The 22621-nt window shown below is 43.9% G+C and overlaps 1 protein-coding gene across 3 annotated transcripts in view; it reads right to left on the bottom strand.

The window, feature by feature from the left end:
- The window catches only part of eftud2 (elongation factor Tu GTP binding domain containing 2), a 61533-nt gene that overhangs the window by 5617 nt on the left and 33295 nt on the right, over positions 1 to 22621 (bottom strand). For all 3 annotated transcript variants that reach the window (XM_033035385.1, XM_033035384.1, XM_033035383.1), the window contains exons 20-26: positions 22414 to 22496; positions 20235 to 20321; positions 15172 to 15298; positions 7496 to 7583; positions 4832 to 4950; positions 3862 to 3956; positions 177 to 330 (exon numbers count right to left, since the gene is read on the bottom strand). In XM_033035385.1, the coding sequence (XP_032891276.1) occupies positions 177 to 330; positions 3862 to 3956; positions 4832 to 4950; positions 7496 to 7583; positions 15172 to 15298; positions 20235 to 20321; positions 22414 to 22496 (753 nt within the window). The remainder of the gene's footprint in view (positions 1 to 176; positions 331 to 3861; positions 3957 to 4831; positions 4951 to 7495; positions 7584 to 15171; positions 15299 to 20234; positions 20322 to 22413; positions 22497 to 22621) is intronic.

Below are 22621 nucleotides of genomic sequence, written 5' to 3'. Positions count from 1 at the left end.
CACACACAATCTAGTGGGAGGCAGCAACAATGGTTGATTTAATGTGTTAAATCTCTTCGATAAACTTCTCTTTCATGCAAGCATACAGCCATGCAACTATTTGATATCAATTGATTAAGGAAATATATGATGCAAAATATAGAGCAACTGTTTACTTATGAATAGTAAGTTCTCACCTGCCAATGATGAAAGACCGAGAGGGAGAAAGCCTGTCCTTGAGTGTGTGTCCGCAAGTCTGTCTCAAAACCGAACGAGTCAATAGCTGGTACAAATGCTTTAATTGTATAAAGTGGAGAACCTGGGATTGGTGCATCCTGTGTGACGTGGCCTCTGTGGATGAAACATAAAATCACTGTAGATGGATCATCTTCTCCACTCACGTTTACAATGACCAGCTTTTGAAGGACTGTGTGCAGTATCATTTAAAAATATATTTTTAACTCAAATCCTCATCATAAAGCTCCGATAAACCATGATAAATGTGTATTGTTTAAATTGGTATTCATACCAAAGGTGAAATGTCCACAATACAACTTATTTGGTTGGAGATCTGCAGACTAGAATACTATTGCTTGGGCAAATTCCGTAGTCTTTAGAGATTTCATACATTGCTGTGAAGCTTTATTTCTCTAGATGTGGCAATAGCTCAGGGTAAAATAATCACCTGGTAAACTACTGAGCAAAGAGATTCCATCATCCTCATGCTGAGCGAGAAAATAAAATCTCACTTCTGTTTGCATGGCCCTGGTCATGAATGAAACTGCAGTTGTGCAAACTTCAAATAATAAGCATCTCAGCTACAATGAAACAGGAAACCTACTGCCTCAGATCACAAGCAACAGTCACTAGGATGAGGTAGCAGAGATCTGCAAGTGAAAGAATAATCCAATTCAAATTTGTTTCTTAGGGAAGGAAACAAGAAAAGACAGGCAAGCAATGGGTAAAGAGGAAAAAAATTGGACAGAAGTCAGTAATACAAAATGCTGCAGTAACTCAGCAGGTCAGGAAGCATCTCTGGAGATATGGATAGGTGATGTTTCAGGTCAGGACCCTTCTTCAGACTCTGGGATAAGCGAAAATTTGTGTCACTGCCTGGCCTGCTGAGTTACTCCAGCACTTTCTTTTGCAAACCATCATTAGTAGTTCCTTGTGTCTGGAAACTAAATCTGAATATTGCATGACACTAGTAGCGATCTATTGACCATGTGTGAGTTGTACCTTAAATAAATACTATAAATATCTCCATTCGGGTTGTCCAATAACGTTCAAGTTCAGTTATCCAGTCGTATAATTATTTGGTTTAAATGGACAACAATGATATAATTAGTATTTAAACAAAAAGAAGGGTCTCGACCAGAAGCGTTGACTATTTCCTTCGCTCCATAGATGCTGCCTCACCCGCTGAGTTTCTCCAGCATTTTTGTCTACAATGAGATAATTAGTTTTTAAACAAAATGTGATCATTTGGTAATTTAAACCTACAGCAGAGATTTTTTTAGTTGATTTCCTCTGCACCCAGTCTATTCTGCAGTGAATACAGCACAAGGTTTAAATCTATAAACGACTAGACCAAGTGCAGACCCGTTGGGTCTGTTCCCCCAACGTGCGGTTGTGGGGGGGGGAGGCGGCATGCAGCGTCACACACACTAACTATCCCCCCCCCCCACACTCACGCTAATTACCCCCCTTGATATTATATTAATATTATTAATTTGTTCCTTTTACGCCATAACCACCCTATCTACTGACACATAGCCCCCAACTTGCAGTCACATCTAGAGAGGGGGGGAGGGGGGGGTAGAGAGTGAGGGCAGAGAGAGAAGGGGCAGAGACACAGAGAGAGGGGCAAGAGGGAGAGGGGGGTGGCGAGGAGGAGAAGAGGGAGGGTGGGTGACAGGGGAAAGGTGAGGGTGGAGGGGAGGAGAGAGAGAGGGTGAGAGTGAGGGGGGGAGAGGTGAGGGGAGGGGGGGAAGAGGGGAGGGGGAGAGGTGAGGGGAGGGGGAGAGGGGAGGGGGAGAGGTGAGGGGAGGGGGCGAGGTGGGGAGCAGGGAGGGTGGAGGGAAGGGGTGTGTGGAGGGGAGGGGGGTTTAATGGTGGGATGGTGGGGGAGGGGAGGAGGGGAGGAGTGGGAGAAAAGAGGGGAGAAAGAGAAGGGGGGGGAGAGTGGAGAGGGGGGGAGAGGAGAGGGGGGGTTGGAGACAGGGGGGGTGAGGACAGGGGGGCGGAAGGAGACAGGATGGGAAGAGGAGAGAGGGGGGGGAGAGGGAGGGAGGGGGGGAGGGAGAGGGGGGGAGAGGAGGGGGGGGGAGGAGAGGGGGGGGAGAGGAGAGAGAGGAGAGAGGAGAGGAGAGGAGAGGGGGGAGTGAGGGGGAGGGAGAGGAGAGGGGGAGGGGAGGGGGGGAGGGGGAGAGGTGGGGAGAAGAGAGGGGGAGGGGGAGGGGGGTAGGGGGGAGGGGGGGGGGGAGGGGAGGGGGGGGGTAAGGGAGGGAGGGGGGGGGGAGGGGAGGGAGGGGAGGAGAGGGGGAGAGAGAGAGAGAGAGGGAGAGAGAGGAGAGAGGGGGGGAGAGGGAGAGAGAGAGGGGGGGGAGAGGAGAGGAGAGGGGAGGGGAGGAGGGGAGAGGAGAGGAGAGGGGAGGGGAGGAGAGGAGAGGGGGGGGGAGAGGAGAGGGGGGGGGGAGAGGAGAGGGGGGGGACGAGGAGAGGGGGGGAAGAGCGAGAGGGGGGGGAGAGGAGAGGGGGGAGAGGAGAGGGGGGGAGAGGATGAGGGGGGTGAGAGGAGAGGGGGGGAGAGGAGAAGGGGGGGAGAGGAGAGGGGGGGAGAGGAGAGGGGGGGAGAGGACGAGGGGGGGAGAGAGAGAGCAGGGGGGGAGAGGAGAGGGGGGAGGAGGGGGGGGAGAGGAGGGGGGGCAGAGAGGAGAGGGGGAGGAGAGGAGGGGGGGGGAGAGGAGGGGGGGGGAGAGGAGGGGGGGAGAGGAGGGGGGGGGGGGGGGGGGGGGGAGAGGAGGGGGGGGGAGAGGAGAGGAGGGGAGAGGAGAGGAGGGGGGAGGAGAGGAGAGGAGAGGAGAGGAGGGGGGGGGAGAGGAGGGGGGGGGAGAGGCGGGGGGGGAGAGGCAGGGGGGGAGAGGAGGGGGGGGGAGAGGAGGGGGGGGGAGAGGAGGGGGGGGAGAGGAGGGGGGGGAGAGGAGGGGGGGGGAGAGGAGGGGGGGGAGAGGAGGGGGGGAGAGGAGGGGGGGGGAGAGGAGGGGGGGGGGAGAGGAGGAGGGGGGGAGAGGAGGGGGGGGGGAGAGGAGAGGGGGGAGAGGAGAGGAGAGGGGGGGAGAGGAGGGGGGAGAGGAGAAGGGGGGGGGGGGGGGGGTGGAGGAGAGGAGAGGAGAGGGAGAGAGTGCCTTTTTATTTCAACCCAAACCCCCCAAACAACCATTTGCAGGCAGTGCTTTTTTACTTTAACCATATTTTCATTTTCAAACCACATTAAGGGTACTTACTCACAGTTGTGTGAACATGTGTTCAGTGTTATTCACAGCTCAGAGAAACGTGACCCTCTGCCTTACTCCAGCTTGCAGACTAATTGAGGCACACCACTTCCTGGTTTTATAGTCCATCCCCCCTGCCGCCAGCGGGGGCAGCAGAGAGAATGGGGAATTTTGTAAAATCATTGATATCTCTGTCATTTTTCATCGACTGGAAAAATCCTCGGCACACATGCGGCGGAGGGGGGCTCTGAGCGAGGTGGCCAAAAATGACGGCCGTAGGTGGCGGCGTTCTCTCGGAAATCGCAGCACAGATCGCCAAAACCGGTCAAGAACAGACTTTTAGTAATATAGATATTAAAACGTGACAGGAACTCATGAATCTGCTTACCTTCTCCTAGCTAAGACAGTATACACGGCAGATACACAGTCTGCTGGTGCTTGCACCTCCACAAAGTAATATGGTTCCATCAAACGAGGAGTGGCCTGTAAAACAAATGGATTATTCATGAGTAATCCTACAGGACACCTACAGTATTTTGGTAGATATTTTACAAACTAATGAACTGATAAATTGTTCATGTGAATACATTTCCAGGACAGGAAAATCTCACTTTTGTTTGGTATCCCATATGTTTAGAGATACAGCATTGAAACAGGCCCTTCAGCCCATCGAGCACATGCCGACCATATTATCCTTCTTTCCCATCCACATCCTAACCACTAAGACCAATTTACAGATGCCAATTAACTGCACGGTTTTGGGATGTGGGCGGAAACCGGAACACCTTGAGTTAACCCACGTGGCTAAAGAGAGAACGTACAAACTCCACAGACAGCACCTGAGGTCAGGATCAAAGCTGGGCCTCCGCCGCTGTGAGGTAGCAGCTGTGCCACTGTGCTGCCCTGCAGCTAGAAGTTACATGTGCATTTATTTAGATCAGTCTCAGCTGCAACGAAACAGTGAAACTCCCTGCCATACGCTTAACTTGGGAGAGGCAGTGCAGAGACAAGAAAAACTACCAGACATTTCGCTCACAAATCGATCAAATATTTTGCATAATAAAACAAATTCCACCATGCAAGCTTTTGTGTAATCTTATGGGCCTGTCCCACTTAGGCGACTGCCAGGGACTAGTTTTAATGGAGTTCACCTACGACACCACATACGTCAACCTATGACAGCAAAAATTGTCGCCACTGTCGTTGAAAAATGTTCAACATGTTGAAAATTTTGCAGCAGTCGCCTGTAGTCACCCAAAAAATCGACTAAGTGGGACTGGCCCATTACTAAAATACGCAGTGATCTGGTGAATTAATTGAGCACCCCAAGTGACAAAACGTTGACTGGAAATGCTTACCATCAAGAAAGCGGAATACACGACTCGCCTGGCTGTGGGAATAATTTGTCCTCCACCCCTGTGTAACGGCTCCTGTGCAATCACTGCATCAAGAATCTTGAACTTCACATTACGAATTGCTGCATAAAAACAACACAAATCCTCAGACACCTTCAACGTAAAATCAGTTTATACTGTGAAATAAAGCATTCGAATTTCAATACTACAACATTGCCATTTTTGATTCAAAACTTATAGTTTTGCAAAAATATTGCTATACAATTATTATTCATGGATACTGGTGAAATGAGTTTAGCACTCAAATGGAAACAGTTTATTTATCAGTAAATCATTATTTAACTTTATTTTTATAATCTTGACGTTATCGGTGCTTGCTCTATGCCAAGTATAATGAGGGGACGATGCACTTCCATATAATTGCAATTATAACTTAATTTAACTGTCCATACAGTACTTGTAGAAATGTATTCAACATTTATTCAACATCCTAGGAGTTAATTAGAAAAGCAAATTGTTCCTCTGGTCAACATCTATTCTTCAACCAATGTTGCCAGATTGACATATTTTAATTGTATCATAGGTTTTAAAGATTTTATTTATGAACATAATGGTTGCATGTCCACATGAGTAAAACTGCTCAAAATGACACAAAGTGTGGTAGTAACTCAGTGGGTCAGGCAGGATCCCGGGGAAAATGGATTGGTGATGTTTTGGGATGTGACACTTAACATAACTGCTATTTGACAATAATTTTGAAGGATCTCTTAAATGAAAAAGTTTTTATTACTTATATCCAATCTTTACGTTAGACTCTAGAGATGCAGCGGCCCACCGAGATGCTCCAACCCCCAGAGAGTTCACACAGATCAACTATCACCCGTACACTAGCACAATCCTACACACTAGGGACAATTTACAGAAGCCAATTAATCCATATACCTGTACGTCTTTGCAGTGTGGGAGGAAACCGGGGCATCCTGAGAAAACACACATGGTCACAGGGGGAACATACAAATTCCTTACAGACAGCACGTATAGTCAGGATTGAACCCGGGTCTCTGGACCTGTAAGGCAGCAACTTTACCGCTGCGCCGCCGTGCTGCCCTAAATCTCTGAATACATTCATTGAGTTTACATGAACAAAGACCATTTATCTATCCAGAATCATCCTAAAGTACCCCCGTTGCAGCATACAATAAATTTTGATTCCAGTCTGATGAACAGTCTCGACCTGCTCCATTGTTTCGGGTCTGAGAAGGGTCTCGACCCGAAACGTCACTCATTCCTTCTCTCCAGGTCCTGCTGAATTACTCCAGCTTTTTGTGTCTATCTTCATGGAATTTTCTGTGTGTTTGGAGCTCCATTTTAGCTGGTGATTATTTTTTTTTACTATTTTATATTATCAATCCTAAGTTTCTTTTTTAATCTTTACAATGCTGCAGATGAATCTCCTTTGTATGTAAGCCCACAAACTCTGTGAAGTCAATAGCTCAAGCTGTACCACGAAGGAGATTGGCCAAATCACCTTTAAATCCATACTTATACAAATCTATGGTGACACTACAGTACTTAGGGAGAGGACGAGGCACATTATCTGATCAATATTATATTGTCAGAGCTGCAGAGCAACAATATGTCATAATGTTTTCTACATTACAATGGTAACTACACTCAAAAAGTACTTAATTGACTACAAGATCGTTTGCGATGGCCCGAGAGAGTCAGATGCGCTATATAAATGCAATTACTTTCTTTAATGCCAATCTGTGGAATTCCAGTGATTGATTAGCATAGAAAATGGGTACATATATTTTTTAATTGATTCAGGGTGGAAATTGTCTTGATCCTGTGATGGGATGAAGTTTCTTACCAATTCAGTCCTCTTGTAAGAGCATCAAATTATCCTGTGTTGTCACAAGGAACTGCAGATGCTGGTTTACAATAAAAGAGACAAAGTATCCCAGCAGGCCAGGCAGCATTTCTGGAGAACACGGATAGGGTCTCGACCCGAAACATCACATATCCAAATTCTCCAGGCATGTTGCCTGACGTGCTGAGTTATAATACACTTTGTGTCTTTTTCTAAACATCATCATTTGCTTGCTTCACTCCTTGGATAAATTAGCCTGCAACTTGCCATGTTCACAGAGCCTCTCTCACTCATACAATCAAATTAATTGTGAGATGGAAAATTCCCAAAGGACTGCTGTTCCAATATATTTTCCTCTCACTAAAGCAAACAAATTCCACTTTCATTAGGCGTAATATAGTCAAAGTTCACTTTCAAGTATCCATGTACACAGACTATTGCTCCAACATTAAATATGAAGTACACTGCCCCAGATTTGTTGGAATTACATTTTCTTCAAGTTTACTTTAGTTTTATTTTTGCAATGTATTGAGGAAAATATAGTAGAAAATCTATTTAATTGCAATCCATAATTTATTACAGATTCAGCCCCAACTTTGCATGGCATTGTCTTGCAAAAAAGTTATGAGTGCAAGTGTCAAACATTTGGGGAATCAATGAATAAACTTTTTATAATAAGACAATAACAAAATATCTCCAATTTGCATGCTTCTACTTTAAACGTTGGGAGCAATTACGACCTATTACATAGAAAATAAACGAAATCATTAGATTTTACACTAGTTAATACATACGCTCATCACAAAGTGGTCCTTCTCGTGTTCCCCACTGGAATCCCTGGACAATGCTGTCTTTCACATAACCCAAAAGTGCTTTATCCACCTATAAGTTATAAATAATGAAGCTGTGATGTAGGTAATATGACAGATTCCAGCATAGGCTAGGTAATAGTTCACACTGCGGAAATATTACATGATTTTGTTCAAATTTATATTCTTTTGTGACTAAACAAATATAACAGGAAGAGTGGTACAGCCATGGAAAACAGGTAAAAAGAGCACTTAATATAAGAAAAAGGTTTAGAAAGTTGTCAGAAACAACGGCCTAGAAATAGTGTGTATTTAGAATTCAGCAAAGGATGACCAAGAAATTGATAAAGGGAAAACAGGATAGGAGAGTAAACTCATAGGTACCACTCTGGACATGGCGGGCAGGAACAGCTGGTCAAGGTGTGTTGTTGGAATGGATCCAAAATTGGTTTGGAAATAGGAGAGGGGTTAGTGGTGGATTGGTGTTTTCTGACTATAAATCTATACAAGGGGTGTATCACAGGAATCAGTGTTGGGACCTTTGTTGTTTTTATATATATAATAAAAACTGCAGATGCTGGTTTAAATCGAAGGTAGACACAAAATGCTGGAGTAACTCAGCAGGACAGGCAGCATCTCTGGAGAGACGGAATGGGCGACGTTTCAGGTCGAGACCCTTCTTCAGACTGATGTCAGGGGAGGGGGCGGGACAAAGATAGAATGTAGTCGGAGACAGTAGGAGAACTGGGGATGGGAAGGGGATGGAGAGTGAAAGCAAGGGCTTTCTGAAGTTAGATACGTCAATGTTCATACCGCTGGGGTGCAAACTACCAAGCGAAATATGAGGTGCTGTTCCACCAATTTGCGCTGGGCCTCACTCTGACAATGGAGGAAGACCAGAACAGAAAGGTCAGATTGGGAATGGAAGGAAAGTTAAATGCTGAGAAAACGGGAGATCAGGTAAGTTAAGACAGAGTTAAGTTAGGCCTGCGCTTGGTCTCGCTGTTGTAGAGAAGTTGACACCTGGAACAGCGGATACAGTAGATGAGGTTGGAGGAGATGCAAGTGAACCTCTGCCTCACCTGGAAAGACTGTTTGGATCCTTGGATGGAGTCGAGGGGGGAGTAAAGGGACAGGTGTTGCATGTCCTGCGGTTGCAGGGGAGAGTACCTGGGGAGCGGGTGGTTTGGGTGGGAAGAGACGAATTGACCAGGGAGTTTTGGAGGGAACGGCCTCTGCGGAAAGCGGAAAGGGGTGGAGATGGGAAGATGTCGCTAGTAGGATCCTGTTGGAGGTGGCGAAAGTGTTGGAGGATTATATGCTGTATGCGACGGCTGATGGGGTGGAAGGGGAGGACAAGGGGAACTCTGTCCTTGTTAAAATTTCTAAACACCCGTTTTCGCTTCTTCATTCTGGGGTATTGTGTGTAGACTGATGATAAAACAAAATGCATTTAATCCATTTTAAAATAAGGCTGTAACGTAACAAAATGTGGAAAAAGTGACAGGGTCTGAATACGTTCTGAATGCACTGTATACGTATGTATCAGTTGTGGATAACAAAGAAGGTTGTTAAAAGATACAGTGGGACATAGTTCAGTTGGAAAATTGGGTGGAGCTGTGGCAGAGAGAATTTAATCCAGCCAAATGTGTGGTAATGAATTTTGGGTTAAATTCTGGTCAACTGTATAGTGAAATGGCAGAAACCTTTGCTACTTTGATGTACAGATAGTTCATAGCTCCAGGAAAGTGGTGACACAGATGGATAGTGTAAAAGGCATTGGGTATGCTTGCTTTCATAGGCATCAAATAATCACAATTTTTTTCCCCAGGAGGGGAGTCTAGAAATAGAGGGGATATATTCAAGGTGAGAGGGAAGAAGTTTAAATAATAACTGGGGGACACATTTCTCACACAGAGGATGGTGAATATTTGTAAAGAGCTGCCATAGAAGGTACTGGAGGCAGATACTATTACAATGTTTAAAAGGCATTTGCAAATTAGAGAGTTGGATGTTTGATATCACCTTTCAAGAAAGGGAAGAACAATTATTGGCTCATTGGGCTAGCATTGGTAGATAGGAAAATGCCGAAATCTGTAATAAAGAATGCAATATAATGGCACTTAGGGATGATGTGATTGAGTAAAAATATTGATATATGAAACAGAAATCATGTTTGACTTATCAATTGATTTTTGATTACCTATACAGCACAGTAGATGAGGCAGAATATGGTTCACTTGAGACTTTCGGATCATTTTTGTCTCATACAGGTTAGTGAGCAAGATTGCATTACATAGAGTGTAGACACAAGAGACTGCAGGTGCTGATTTACAAAAAAGTCACCAAGTGCTGCAGGTTACTCCAACACTTTATGTCTTAGTTTATAGAACATTGAATTGGGCATAATATACTTGCAAGTCAGTTAACAGACTAAAAACAAAGAATATAAAATAACAGTTTGTTTAAGAAGGAACTGCAGATGCTGGAAAATCGAAGGTAGACAAAAATGCTGGAGAAACTCAGCGGGTGCGGCAGCATCTATGGAGCGAAGGAAATAGGCGACATCATTCGGATGCAATAGATGAGGCGAAACCCTTCTTCAGACTGATGTAGGGTGGGGGGGGGGGAAGACGAAAGGAAGAAGAGCCAGAGGGCTGAGGGAGAGCTGAGAAGAGGACGAGACAGTAAGGGCTACCTGAAATTGGAGGTCAATGTTCATGCCGCTGGGGTACAAACTACCCAAGCGAAATATGAGATGCTGCTCCTCCAATTTCCAGTGGTCCTCAATCTGGCCATGGAGGAGGCCCAGGACAGAAAGGTCGAATTGGGAATGGGAGGGGGAGTTGAAGTGCTGAGCCACCGGGAGATCAGGTTGGTTATTGCGAACCGAGTGGAGGTGTTCGGCGAAGCGATCGCCAAGCCTATGCTTGGTCTCACCGATGTAGATCAGCTGACATCTAGAGCAGCGGATGCAATAGATGAGGTTGGAGGAGGTGCAGGTGAACCTCTGTCGCACCTGGAACGACTGCTTGGGTCCTTGAATGGAGTCAAGGGAGGAGGTAAAGCAACAAGTGTAGCATTTCTTGTGGTTGCAAGGGAAAGTGCCTGGGGACGGGGTGGTTCGGGTGGGAAGGGATGAATTAACCAGGGAGTTACGGAGGGAGCGGTCTCTGCGGAAAGCAGACAGGGGAGGAGATGGGAAGATGTGGCGAGTGGTGGGGTCACGTTGGGGGTGGCGAAAATGACGGAGGATTATTTGTTGTATGTGATGGCTGTTAGGGTGGAAGGTGAGGACTAGGGGGACTCTGCCCTTGTTACGAGTGGGGGGATGGGGAGAGAGAGCAGTGTTACGGGGTATCGAAGAGACCCTGGTGAGAGTCTCATCTATGGTAGGAGGGGAACCCCCGCTCCCTGAAGAATGAGGACATCTCCGATGCCCTAGTTTGGAACACCTTATCCTGGGAGCAGATGCGGCGTAGGCGGAGGAATTGGGAGTAGGGGATGGAGTCCTTACAGGAAGCAGGGTGGGAAGAAGTGTAGTCCAGATAGCCATGGGAGTCAGTGGGTTTATAGTGGATGTCGGTCAGAGGTCTATCACCTGCGATGGAGATAGTGACGTCAAGAAATGGTAGGGAAGTGTCGGAAATGGTCCAGGTGTATTTGAGTGCCGGATGGAAGTTAGTGGTGAAATGGATGAAGTCAGTGAGTTCTGTGTGGGTGCAGGAGGTAGCACCAATGCAGTTGTCGATGTAGCGGAGGTAGAGGTCGGGGATGGGGCCCTGGCACATCTCGAACAAGGATTGTTCGACGTACCCTACAAAGAGGCAGGCATAGCTAGGGCCCATGCGCATGCCCATAGCTACGCCTTGTATTTGGAGGAAATGGGAGGAGTCAAACGAAATGTTATTAAGTTATTAAATAAACAGTTTCTTAGATAAGACTGTGGTAAGTGGGAATAAGTAAGGAAGCACACTTGGATCACAACCATTCATAATCCATGCCAATGATACGGCTGAAGGGACCAAACCTAACATTTCCAAGTCTCCTGATGACACAAAACCTAGTGGGAATGCAGGTCACAAAGAGGCTTCGCGGGATAAATGCAGTTAGGTGATTGGGCAACAACGTGGCAGATGGAGTAAAAAGTGGTGGAAAGTGTGATCCTTCCAGCCAATTCATTCCATATGTCAGTACATACAGTATCCTCTATACGTTTGGGACAAAGACCCATCATTTATTTATTTGCCTCTGTTATCTAACAATTTGAGATTTGTAATAGAAAAAAAATCACATGTGGTTAAAGTGCACATTGTCAGATTTTATGAAAGCGTATTTTTATACATTTTGTTTTCACCATGTAGAAATTACAGCTGTGTTTATACATAGTCCCCCTATTTCAGGGCACCATAATGTTTGGGACACATGGCTTCACAGGCGTTTGTAATTGCTCAGGTGTGTTTAATTGCATCCTTAATGCAGGTATAAGAGAGCTCTCAGCACCTAGTCTTTCCTCCAGTCTTTCCATCACATTTGGAAACTTTTATTGCTGTTTATCAACATGAGGACCAAAGTTGTGCCAATGAAAGTCAAAGAAGCCATTATCAGACTGAGAAACAAGAATAAAACTGTTAGAGACATCAGCCATACCTTAGGCTTACCAAAATTAACTGTTTGGAACATAATGAAGAAGAAAGAGCACTGGTGAGCTTACTAATCACAAAGGGACTGGCAGGCCAAGGAAGACCTCCACAGCTGATGACAGAAGAATTCTTTCTATAGTAAAGACAAATTCCCAAACACCTGTCCGACAGGTCAGAAACACTCTTCAGGTGTGGATTTGTCAATGACCACCGTCCGCAGAAGACTTCATGAACAGAAATACAGAGGCTACATTGCAAGATGCAAATCACTGGTTAGCTGCAAAAATAGGATGGCCAGATTACAGTTTGCCAAGAAGTACTTGAAAGAGCAACCACAGTTCTGGAAAAAGGTCTTGTGGACAGATGAGACGAAGATTAACATATCAGAGTGATGGCAAGAGCAAAGTATGGATGAGAGAAGGAACTGCCCAAGATCCAATGCATACCACCTCATCTGTGAATGGGTGGTGGGGGTGTTATGGCCTGGGCATGTATGGCTGCTGAAGGTACAGGCCCACTCATCTTTATTGATGATACAACTGCTGATGATAGTAGCATAATGAATTCTGAAGTGTATAGACACATCCTATCTGCTCAAGTTTAAACTAATGCCTCAAAACTCATTGGCCGGCGGTTCATTCTACAGCAAGACAATGATCCCACCCATACAGCTAAATCAACAAAGGAGTTTTTCAAAGCTCAAAAATGGTAAATTCTTGAGTGGCCAAGTCAATCATCCGATCTGAACTCAATCAAGCATCTTTTATATGCTGAAGAGGAAACTGAAGGGGACTAGCCCCCAAAACAAGCATAAGCTAAAGATGGCTGCAATACAGGCCTGGCAGAGCATCACCAGAGAAGACACCCAGCAACTGGTGATGTCCATGAATCGCAGACTTTAAGCAGTCATTGCACGCAAAGGATGTGCAACTAAATACTAAACATGTCTACTTTCATTTACATGACATTGCTGTGTCCCAAACATTATGGTGCCTTGAAATGGGGGGAGGGGGGGGGGGGGGACTATGTATAAATACTGCTGTAATGTATAAAAATACCCTTTAATAAAATCTAACAATGTGCAATTTAGCCACATGTGATTTTTTTTCTATTATAAATCTCAAATTGTGGAGTACAGAGGCAAATAAATAAATGATGGGACTTTGTCCCAAATATTATGGAGGGCACTGTATATATGGCAAGGTAGTGCAAAAGAGAAACAAAGATAGAATGTGTGTATGCAGTGTTACAGCTACAGAGTAAATGGAGGAGAAGATGGGTCTACAAGATATACTGGTCAGTGTTCACAATCTTGGGCAATGCAGTGGCCATACCAAGCTATGATGCTTAAGAAGGAACTGCAGATGGTGGAAAATCGAAGGTAGACAAAAATGCTGGAGAAACTCAGCGGGTGAAGCAGCATCTATGGAGCAAAGGAAATAGGAAAGGTTTTGGGTCGAAACACTTCGTCTATGATGCAACCGGATTGGATACTTTCTTTGGTGCATCTTCAAAAGTTGCTAAAACCCATCGGGACCTGTAGAATTTCGAGGAAGTAAACGGATTGACGTGCTTTATTAATTGCAGCATCAATGCGGTTGGACTAGGACAGATTTTTGGTGTTGTTGACATACTGTTGTTACACCTGAAGCACTCGACCCTCTCCACCTCAGTGTCATTGATACAGGCAGGGGCAATACTTCACCCCGCTTCCTGAAGTCGACGACCAGTTCCCTCATTTTCATTACAAAGGGGGAGAGGTTGTTGTTCTGACACTATGTCACTAAATTCACTATCTTCTTCCTGTTACTCTGTCGCATTGGTGTTTGAAATTCGGCTCAATGCTGTGGTATCATCTACAATCTTGTAGATGGGGCTGAAAGAGACTTTGGCCACACAGTTGTGAGTGTATAGGGAGTATACTGAGTGGCTGAGTACACAGCATTACATGGTACTGGTGTTGAGGATTATCGTGGAGGAGCAGTTGATGCCTACCCTTATTGTGGCCTGCATGTCAGGAGGTCGAGGATTCAGTTGCAGAATGAGATGCTGAGTTTGGTTCCAAGGTGATGAGTTTGGTTGGAATTATGGTGTTGAAGCTGGATCTCTAGTCAACAGGAATGCTGAGATTCTTTTAAATTATGAAAAATGGGTAAATGCTGATATTCAAAGAGATAGGTGACAAACAAATAGATATGACTGGTAAATGGGAAGGTAAATGATTTGCTCGTCTTTATTGTGGAGAAATTTGAGTAAACATTAAAAATATCTTAGTAGAGTTATGTAGAATCTTATTGAAAGCACTCCTGGAGTGGAGTACACAAGTTTGGACCACTTACCTAAAAGCAATGTATTTACTTTAGGGGGAAACACAGTGAACTTTCACCAAATTGTTTCCTGGAATGGTGTGAATGTTACATGAGAAATTGAGCAGCCCAAGCACATATTCTCTATAGCTGGAAAAATTTGAGGTGACCTCATTAAAATATATTAAAACTATGACAGGACTCAACAACATAGATTTAGAATAATATTTGCCCTGGCTATCAAATTTGGAATCGGAGCTCATGCACTGAACTGTTCTGTATTTATGCTTACAATATTTTGTTGTGCTGCAGCAAGCAAGAATTTCATCGTCCTATCTGGGACACCAGACAATAAATGACTTGACTTGACTTGGTCTCAAATTAAGGAGTCCTCACACAAGACTGAAAAGAAATTTCTCCTGTTGGTGATTCTTTCACATTCTCTGTGCCGAATGGCTAGGGAGAATCAGACATTCAAAGTAGAATATTAAAGATTTCTGAAGATTAGAGAAATCAACAGTATAGGGAGAGAGTATTGATCATACTACCTCAGACTTTGAGGTAGCATGATCAACTATGATCTTCTTGAATGGCAGAGTAGGGTGAGGGGACAGATGTTGCGATTTCTTTCATGAAATGTCATTTACTACTATGAAAATACAATAAATAGATCAATCAGGGAAAAGGCCCTTTCTTTAATGGATGGACTTACTTCAGACGGTAGAGTATCATCAACCAAGATGTTGGGGCCTGTGGTATCGGGTCCAAAAGCCCAAATGGAACGGGCAGCCAACAAATCCCAATCATACTTCGTCTGGAAAAATTCACCCAGTTTCTTCCTAAAGTTTAGCATAGGAAGAGATTCATAATGAGATTGTTTTCAATCAATCAATCAATCAACCTTTATTGTCATCTTGCAAGCAACAGTTGTACAGTGCAAAATGAAAAGGCGTTTCCCAGGGGATACCGGAGCATCGCACATGAAATTTAAAACGTTTCACACATAATAACACTAAAAAACAATCCAGTCCCTGATGGAACAGTATAAATAGTTAAAAGCAGGTAAAACAACGACGTTAAAATACAGTAAAACCAATCATAAAAATGTCCGGGGCGGCTGATTTGAGTGGTCAGTGCCAGTTATTAAAGTGTCCGTGCCAAGCCGCAGAATCAGGTGACTGTGAGTACAGAGTGACTGTTTAGCAGCCTCACAGCCTGTGGCAGAAAGCTGTTTAGCAGTCTTGTAGTCCGGGCGTTGATGCTGCGATATCTCTTGCCTGATGGCAGGAGATCCAGGTGTATGTGGAGGGGGTGCAGTTTGTCCTTAGCAATTCTTTGAGCTTTTTTCAGACAGCGGCTCTGGAACAGTTCTTGTACCGAGGGTAGGGAGACGCCAATGATCCTCTCTGCTCCCCTCACTACCCTCTGCAGAGCCTTCCTGTCCAAGCAATTGCAGGTGGAGTACCACGTATTTATGCAGTACGTGAGTACAGACTCCACCGTACCCCTGTAGAAAGTCCTGAGGATGTTGGTGGGGAGTGAGGCCTGTTTTAGTTTCCTCAGGAAGTGCAGTCGCCGATGGGCCCGTTTGACGGTCCCAGTGGTGTTCCTGGACCAGGTGAGGCTGTCTGTAATTTGCACACCGAGGAACTTTATGCTCTCCACTCTCTCCACTGTGGTGCCACTGATGTTGAGAGGTGTATGCTTTGGCTGCGCCCTCCTGAAGTCGACAACCATCTCCTTTGTTTTGTCGACATTTAATTCTAGATTATTTTTGCCGCACCAGTCCACTAGTTGTTTTACTTCCTCCCTGTACATTGATTCGTCATCTCCGCTGATGAGTCCCACCACTGTTGTCATCCGCGAATTTTATGATCTTATTGTCCCTGAATCTGGCAGCACAGTCATGTGTGAGCAATGTGAACAACAGCGGGCTGAGCACACAGCCTTGAGGGGAACCGGTGCTCAGCGTGATCGAGCCTGAAGTGTTCTTGCCAACACGGACTGACTGCGGTCTCTCTGTCAGAAAGTCCAAGATCCAGTGACACAGGGTGGTGTTGAGGCCCAGCAGGGTTAGTTTCTCCACAAGTCTCTGTGGGATGATGGTGTTAAACGCTGAGCTGAAGTCAATGTACAGGATTCTGGCGTATGTGTTTTTGTTTTCCAGATGCGTGAGTACTGTGTGCAGTGTGGTAGAGATGGCATCCTCTGTAGAACGGTTGGGGCGATAGGCAAACTGGAGGGGGTCTAACGATGAGGGGAGGCTGGCAGTAATGTGGGGTTTCACCAGGCGTTCAAAACACTTCATTATTATTGGGGTCAGGGCGACAGGGCGGTAGTCATTTAGGCAGGCAACAACTGGTTTCTTCGCTATGGGGATTATTGTGGAAGTTTTGAGGCATGTGGGGACAATGGCTTGACTAAGGGAGATGTTAAAGATGTCTGTTAGCACATCTGCTAACTTCTCAGCACATTCCTTGAGCACACATTTTAAAGGCTTTTCACTGCATGAAAAGCAAAAATAAAACTGTAACGATTTGGTTTGTGAACAAATTAATCAGCGTCATTCTAATGATTCTTGGAAACAGTTCCAAAACACAAAGCAGATGAATAACATAAAACAGCAAATTCTAATGAAATTATCTGATTTGGAACCTCTTCTCACTCATCAAGTGATGTTCACCCAGAAAATCAATGATACAGATTCATTCATCTGATATTTATGCATTCTGAATTCTCACGCAACATGCAAAAATAAGTAGTTCTTTAATTAATCAATTTGATTTGCTAAGCAGAATAAATGTGAAAAGACAATTTAATTTTATGCTTACGCAGGTTTATGCAGTTATCAATTTGGTACTTTATGTAATGGTGAGTACAGTCAATTATTTGATTCATTTTTTGCCACATTTAGCATTAATACATCTTAGCTTTAAAATGTAGAATTGGGGTAAACATTGTTATTTGAAAAGATAAGGACGTATAGTTGGGTCATTTATTTGAAGGCTTATTCATAGAATATTAGTGTGCGCTGCATAATACTGATTTATTAAGCAATTCTCGTGCAACCTGAAAACCTCATTCCCTACAGAGGCCAGAGTATATTCTATTTTTAAGAATCAATGGAGATTACACAATTAGGTCAAAATTTAACCTGCAGTAAATCAACTTTTAAAGTATCTTTCAGCACCGCATCACATCTGGTGAGGTTTGATATATTAGTGTCATTCTCCCAATGTTAATTCTACTGTGGGACAGGCAGCATCTCTGGATAGAAGGAATGGGTGATGTTTAGGGTCAAGACTGAGGCCTTCTTCAGTCTGAAGAAGGGTCTCGACCCGAAACGTCACCCATTCCTTCTATCCAGGGATGCTGCCTGTCCCACTGTTACTTCAGCATTTTGTGTCTATCTTTGGTGTAAACCAACATCTGCAGTTCCTTCCGACACATTAATTCTCCTGTTTCAGTTTCAAAGTCATGCATCGTTTTAATTTTTCCAGTTTACCCATTCAAGAGATGAGGTATTACAGACATGGCCTGATTCTCTTTCAGAGAAGTTGATGGTAAGCATTATCATGATTTTTGTTGTTTTTTTTACTTAATGCGATAAAAAGAAAAATACTCAGTGTGCATCTCAATGGAGTCTCATGAATTTGAACCAGTAATTCACCCCCCCCCTCCAAAAATAAACTTTATTCAAAATAAAAAATATGTACAAAACAAGAACTGTGCAAAACCACTTCTGATATTCTCAGGGGCTATACATACACTCATTAGCATTGTATTTCGTTACGTTCACAAAAACTATTATACCACTTGCCACTCACAAGGCTACTTGGAGTTTGTTTGAGTGGAGTCTCCATCAGATCCTGCCCCCATTATGTCGTGGCGGTATGACCCTAGACTGTGGTTCTCCACCACAGAGCTTTGGCTGCACCGAGCTTTAGTGCATCCCTTAGCACGTCCTCCTGCAGTCTGGAGGTGGCCAGTCAGCAACAGTCCCTGACGGACATTGCATTCTGCTGGGAGATCCAGCAAGGAGAACAGGGTTCAGGCAGACCAAAGATTCACCGAGTTGATGACCTTCCAGCAGCATTTGATGTCCGTCTCCGGATGTGTTCCTGGGAACAGTCCGTAAATCTGAGAGTTCTCTGTTACGAAGCTGTGGGGGATAAACCGTAACAAGGACCCTTGTATCTTTCTCCAGACTCTCTTGGCAAAACCACACTTTGCAAAGAGGGGGGTGACCGCCTCCTCTCCATAGCAGCCATCCTGAGGGTATACAACCTGGACACTAGGAACTTGCAACTTGCAAGTCAGGACAGTGAGGGATTCCCATCCACCTTAAATCAAGAGTGGTAGATGTCACTCAAATAAGATGGCAATCCTTTATGGCATCAGTAGATAAGCCATAAATACAGAACACTCAACCTCTGGTCTGTTCTAGTAGTCAGTTGTGCAGTTGAACAAGTTACATTTTTGGCTCGGTGGCTTCCAGGATGTTGAGAGGCACGAATTTGGGGATGGTAAGAAATTGAAAGTCAACAGGAGGTAGTCTGATACTATTATTTGGGATTTAAATTTGCCTCTTATCATTCCAAACCTATGTGTTGCTCAGCTCTCAGTATCTGCGGAGTTGCAAATAGAGCTGAATATCACATTCAACGACCTCCTCTTCTGAGTGGCGTGAGGGGCCGGCGGTGTGAAGGTCATCGATTAAGTTAGTGAAGATGGTTATGCTTTAAACATTGACTTGTATACTTTGCGCAGTGATGTCCAGGAAGAGGTAGGGGACAGGTGGATTTGTCAATTAGAACCTCAAAATTTTTATTTTTGCCCCGTTTGCTAACAATTTTAACTCCCCTTCCCATTCCCGCACTGACCTTTCTGTCCTGGGCTTCCTCAATTGCCGGAGTGAGCTACACACAAACTGGAGGATCAGCACCTCATATTCTGCTTGGGTAGCTTACAACCCAAAGGTATGAACATCGACACCTCCAATATTTTACTTTAGGTGATCCATCACTAACACCTTCGTTCCCACAACCCTTTTTTCTCTTTCAGAGCTGGTTCTGTTCTGAATCTTCATTTGGCACAGTGGAGTTGTCACCCATCACAAAGCAGGATGCCCTCAGCGTGAAGAGTGGACATGTGAAGAGTCCACAAGGACATATGGCCGATCCAACAAATTATATCGAGTACAAATAGACTGGTGACCCAAGGGAGATTAGATTGTTGTCTAGATTAGTTTCCTCAGTACTAATGCAGCATCCAGAGCATTTGTGATTGTGGTGGAGATGGAGAAATTGAAAGTAGGGGGAAACCATTTTTGCAGAAGGCAGTGGGTGGAGGTGTAGTCCAGATAACTGTGGGGGTCGGTGGGCATGTAGTAGCTATCAGTCGATAGTCCGTCCCCTGTGATGGAAACAGAGAGATCAAGAAAAGGGAGCGAGGTGTCCGAGATGGTCCAAGGCTTGGATATAATTTTGAATCAGACAGGGACTGAAAATTAAAAAAATTATGAATTTATTCACCTTAGAGACAGCTAATGTATTTACATAATCTGCCAAGTACGAAAACATAGGGGAAAATCAATGTGGTTAGATATCGCAATGGTATAATCAGACTTCTGGCAAAATAAGTTAATTGACCTTTCTTGGCCTTGAATCAATTCACTGTCAAAAGTCTCAGTACATAATTAAGATGTGTGTAATCATTGATATCAATAATGAAATGACCCTCCCACTCGTAGGTGAAACATCTGACATGTCATACCTGTTCCATGTAATTTGGACCACTTCATTCTCGATGTCTTCTGCCAAACCTTTTTCCAAAGGTTCTGCAATCATTGTGATCTTATTCCTTTGAAAGAAAATAAAAGAACAGCAGATTATTAAGATGAATGTAAACACATTTTCTGTAAATCTTAATCATTATCTACTTATTATTTTCCTGCTTTCTTTGAATCTGTTGCCACCTTCAGCCAGATCAATATTACAGATATCTCAATCTGAAATATCCATGCTGCCTGTCCCGCTGAGTTACTCCAGCATTTTGTGTCTATCTTCGGTGTAAACCAGCATCTGCAGTTCCTTCCTACACAATATGTTTCCAGATTGTTTGTTTAATTGAGCACAGGAACTGCCCAGAACCAGAGCATCTTTACCTTCCAGCAGCAACATGCTAAAATGTTGAGAATATACAAGTTGACTCAAAGCACAGTGCATCGCAAAATAATATTTCAGAAGGATAACATATTTACAATATTTATAAAGAGTGAACAAACTCTCGAAGATTTTCTTAAACTAGATCTTTCTAACATGAGAAGTATTACAATTATTTTAGAACACCTTCAGTTTCTATTTCTGCACCAAACGCGAATTGGTAAATTTGGAAAATATCTGCATTTATTTGGAACACTGCTTGTTTTCTTGAACTTCATCAAAGGAAGAAAAAATAGCACATTTGATGGTGAACAACACAATGCATTTATGGAGTCAACGTGGAAACTGCTACTTTGGCCCAATTTCCCTATGCCGACCAAGATGCCCCATCTACACTAAACCCATCTGCCTACATTTGACCCATTTCCTTCTAAACCTATCCTATTAATGTTCCTGTCAAAATGTCTTTTAAGCCTCAACTCCCTCCTTCAGCAGCACGTTCCATATATGCATTACCCTTTGTGTAAAAAAAAGTTGCCCCTCAGGTTCCTGTTAAATCTTTCTCCTCTCACCTTAAACCTATGTCCATTGGTTCTTGATTCCCCTACTCAGGGTAAAAGACTCTGTGCCCCCTATGATCTTATATATCGCTCATTCTCCTGCGCTGTAAGAAATAAAATCTTAGCCTACTCGACCTCTACCTGTACCTCAGGCCCTTGAGTTCTGGAAACATCCTCGTATATCTTCCCTGTACCCTTTCCAGCTTACCAACAACACCAACAATCTACTAAATATAAGACTGAAAACAGAGGACATGACTGCAAAAACATTGCTGTGATCTGAAATATAGTCTGTGTTGTTATCTGTAATCAGGTACTCTGGATTGCCCTTCAATTGCTTATTTACAGGCAACAGAACAGTCAGGGAAAATGCAGGTAGCACTACAATTGTTTCCATATACGTAATTTGGGACCACAGTCTATACTTCTTATCTATTCTTTGATAAAGGATTACTGAGTTGTTCTACCACCAATGCCTGATGGTTGATTTGTGCTGCATTTCTGCCACCTAATGAAAGTTTGCCTGACCTATGGCATGAAAACAGGCCCTTTGGCCCACTGAGTTCACACTGACCATCGATCACTCATTCACGTTAGTTTAATGTTATCCACTAGGTGCAATTTTATAGAGCCACTTTATCTACAAACCCACACATCTTTGGGATGTGGGAGGAAACCGAAGCACCCAGAAGAAACCCAAACGGTGAGATGGAGAATATGCACCCTCTGCACAGACAGCACCCGAGGTCAGGATCGAACCTGGGTTCGATCTAATTATTACTCGAGTCTTTTGCATTTATAAAGGAGTTTCCTTGAAGCAATGGCAAAACCTTTCTGCAGAAATGTAGGCTCAAAGATGATTACAGATGTCAGCACATGAAGCAAATCATAAATTGAGGTGTAGATTTGAAAATGCCCCAAAAAAGCTTTGTTGTCCATGCTTGACAAAGCAAAATAAACACTAAGGAAAAGAGATAAATATGAGTTTCTGAGGAACATTCAGGAGGCACTCGAGTTTTATAAATTCATCACCCAAAAGTAAAAGGAAAAGTATGTTGAAAATTGATCACTCAAAGCAGCTTTCATAATCCATTTTTATAAGAACTAACATTGTAATGACTAAAACAGAAGCTGTTTGTGGGTTAAACATTCTGCTTTAAAGTTATAAAAATTACAGTAACCCAGTACTGCGATTCCACAAGGTGGTTCCAACCAATACAAGAAACTCACTTTTTGTTGGGTGTCTCTGCAAAGCATTTCAGAGATGACGTTTCCACAACAGTTTCACAGAATGTTACAACAGGATCGGCCACCTGGAAGGAAAAAAAGCAATCAGTTGACAGGACCAAATAATTTTATATAAAGCACATATAATTGGCATCAAATACTGGTAAATATACGTTATCGGTGAAGGGTTAAAGAAGGAACTGCAGATGCT

The sequence above is a fragment of the Amblyraja radiata genome, chromosome 16 (genome assembly GCF_010909765.2).
Source record: "Amblyraja radiata isolate CabotCenter1 chromosome 16, sAmbRad1.1.pri, whole genome shotgun sequence".
Lineage (NCBI taxonomy): Eukaryota > Metazoa > Chordata > Chondrichthyes > Rajiformes > Rajidae > Amblyraja > Amblyraja radiata.
The sequence above is the reverse complement of the archived record's forward strand: the minus strand, read 5'-3'. Positions and strand labels throughout refer to the sequence as shown.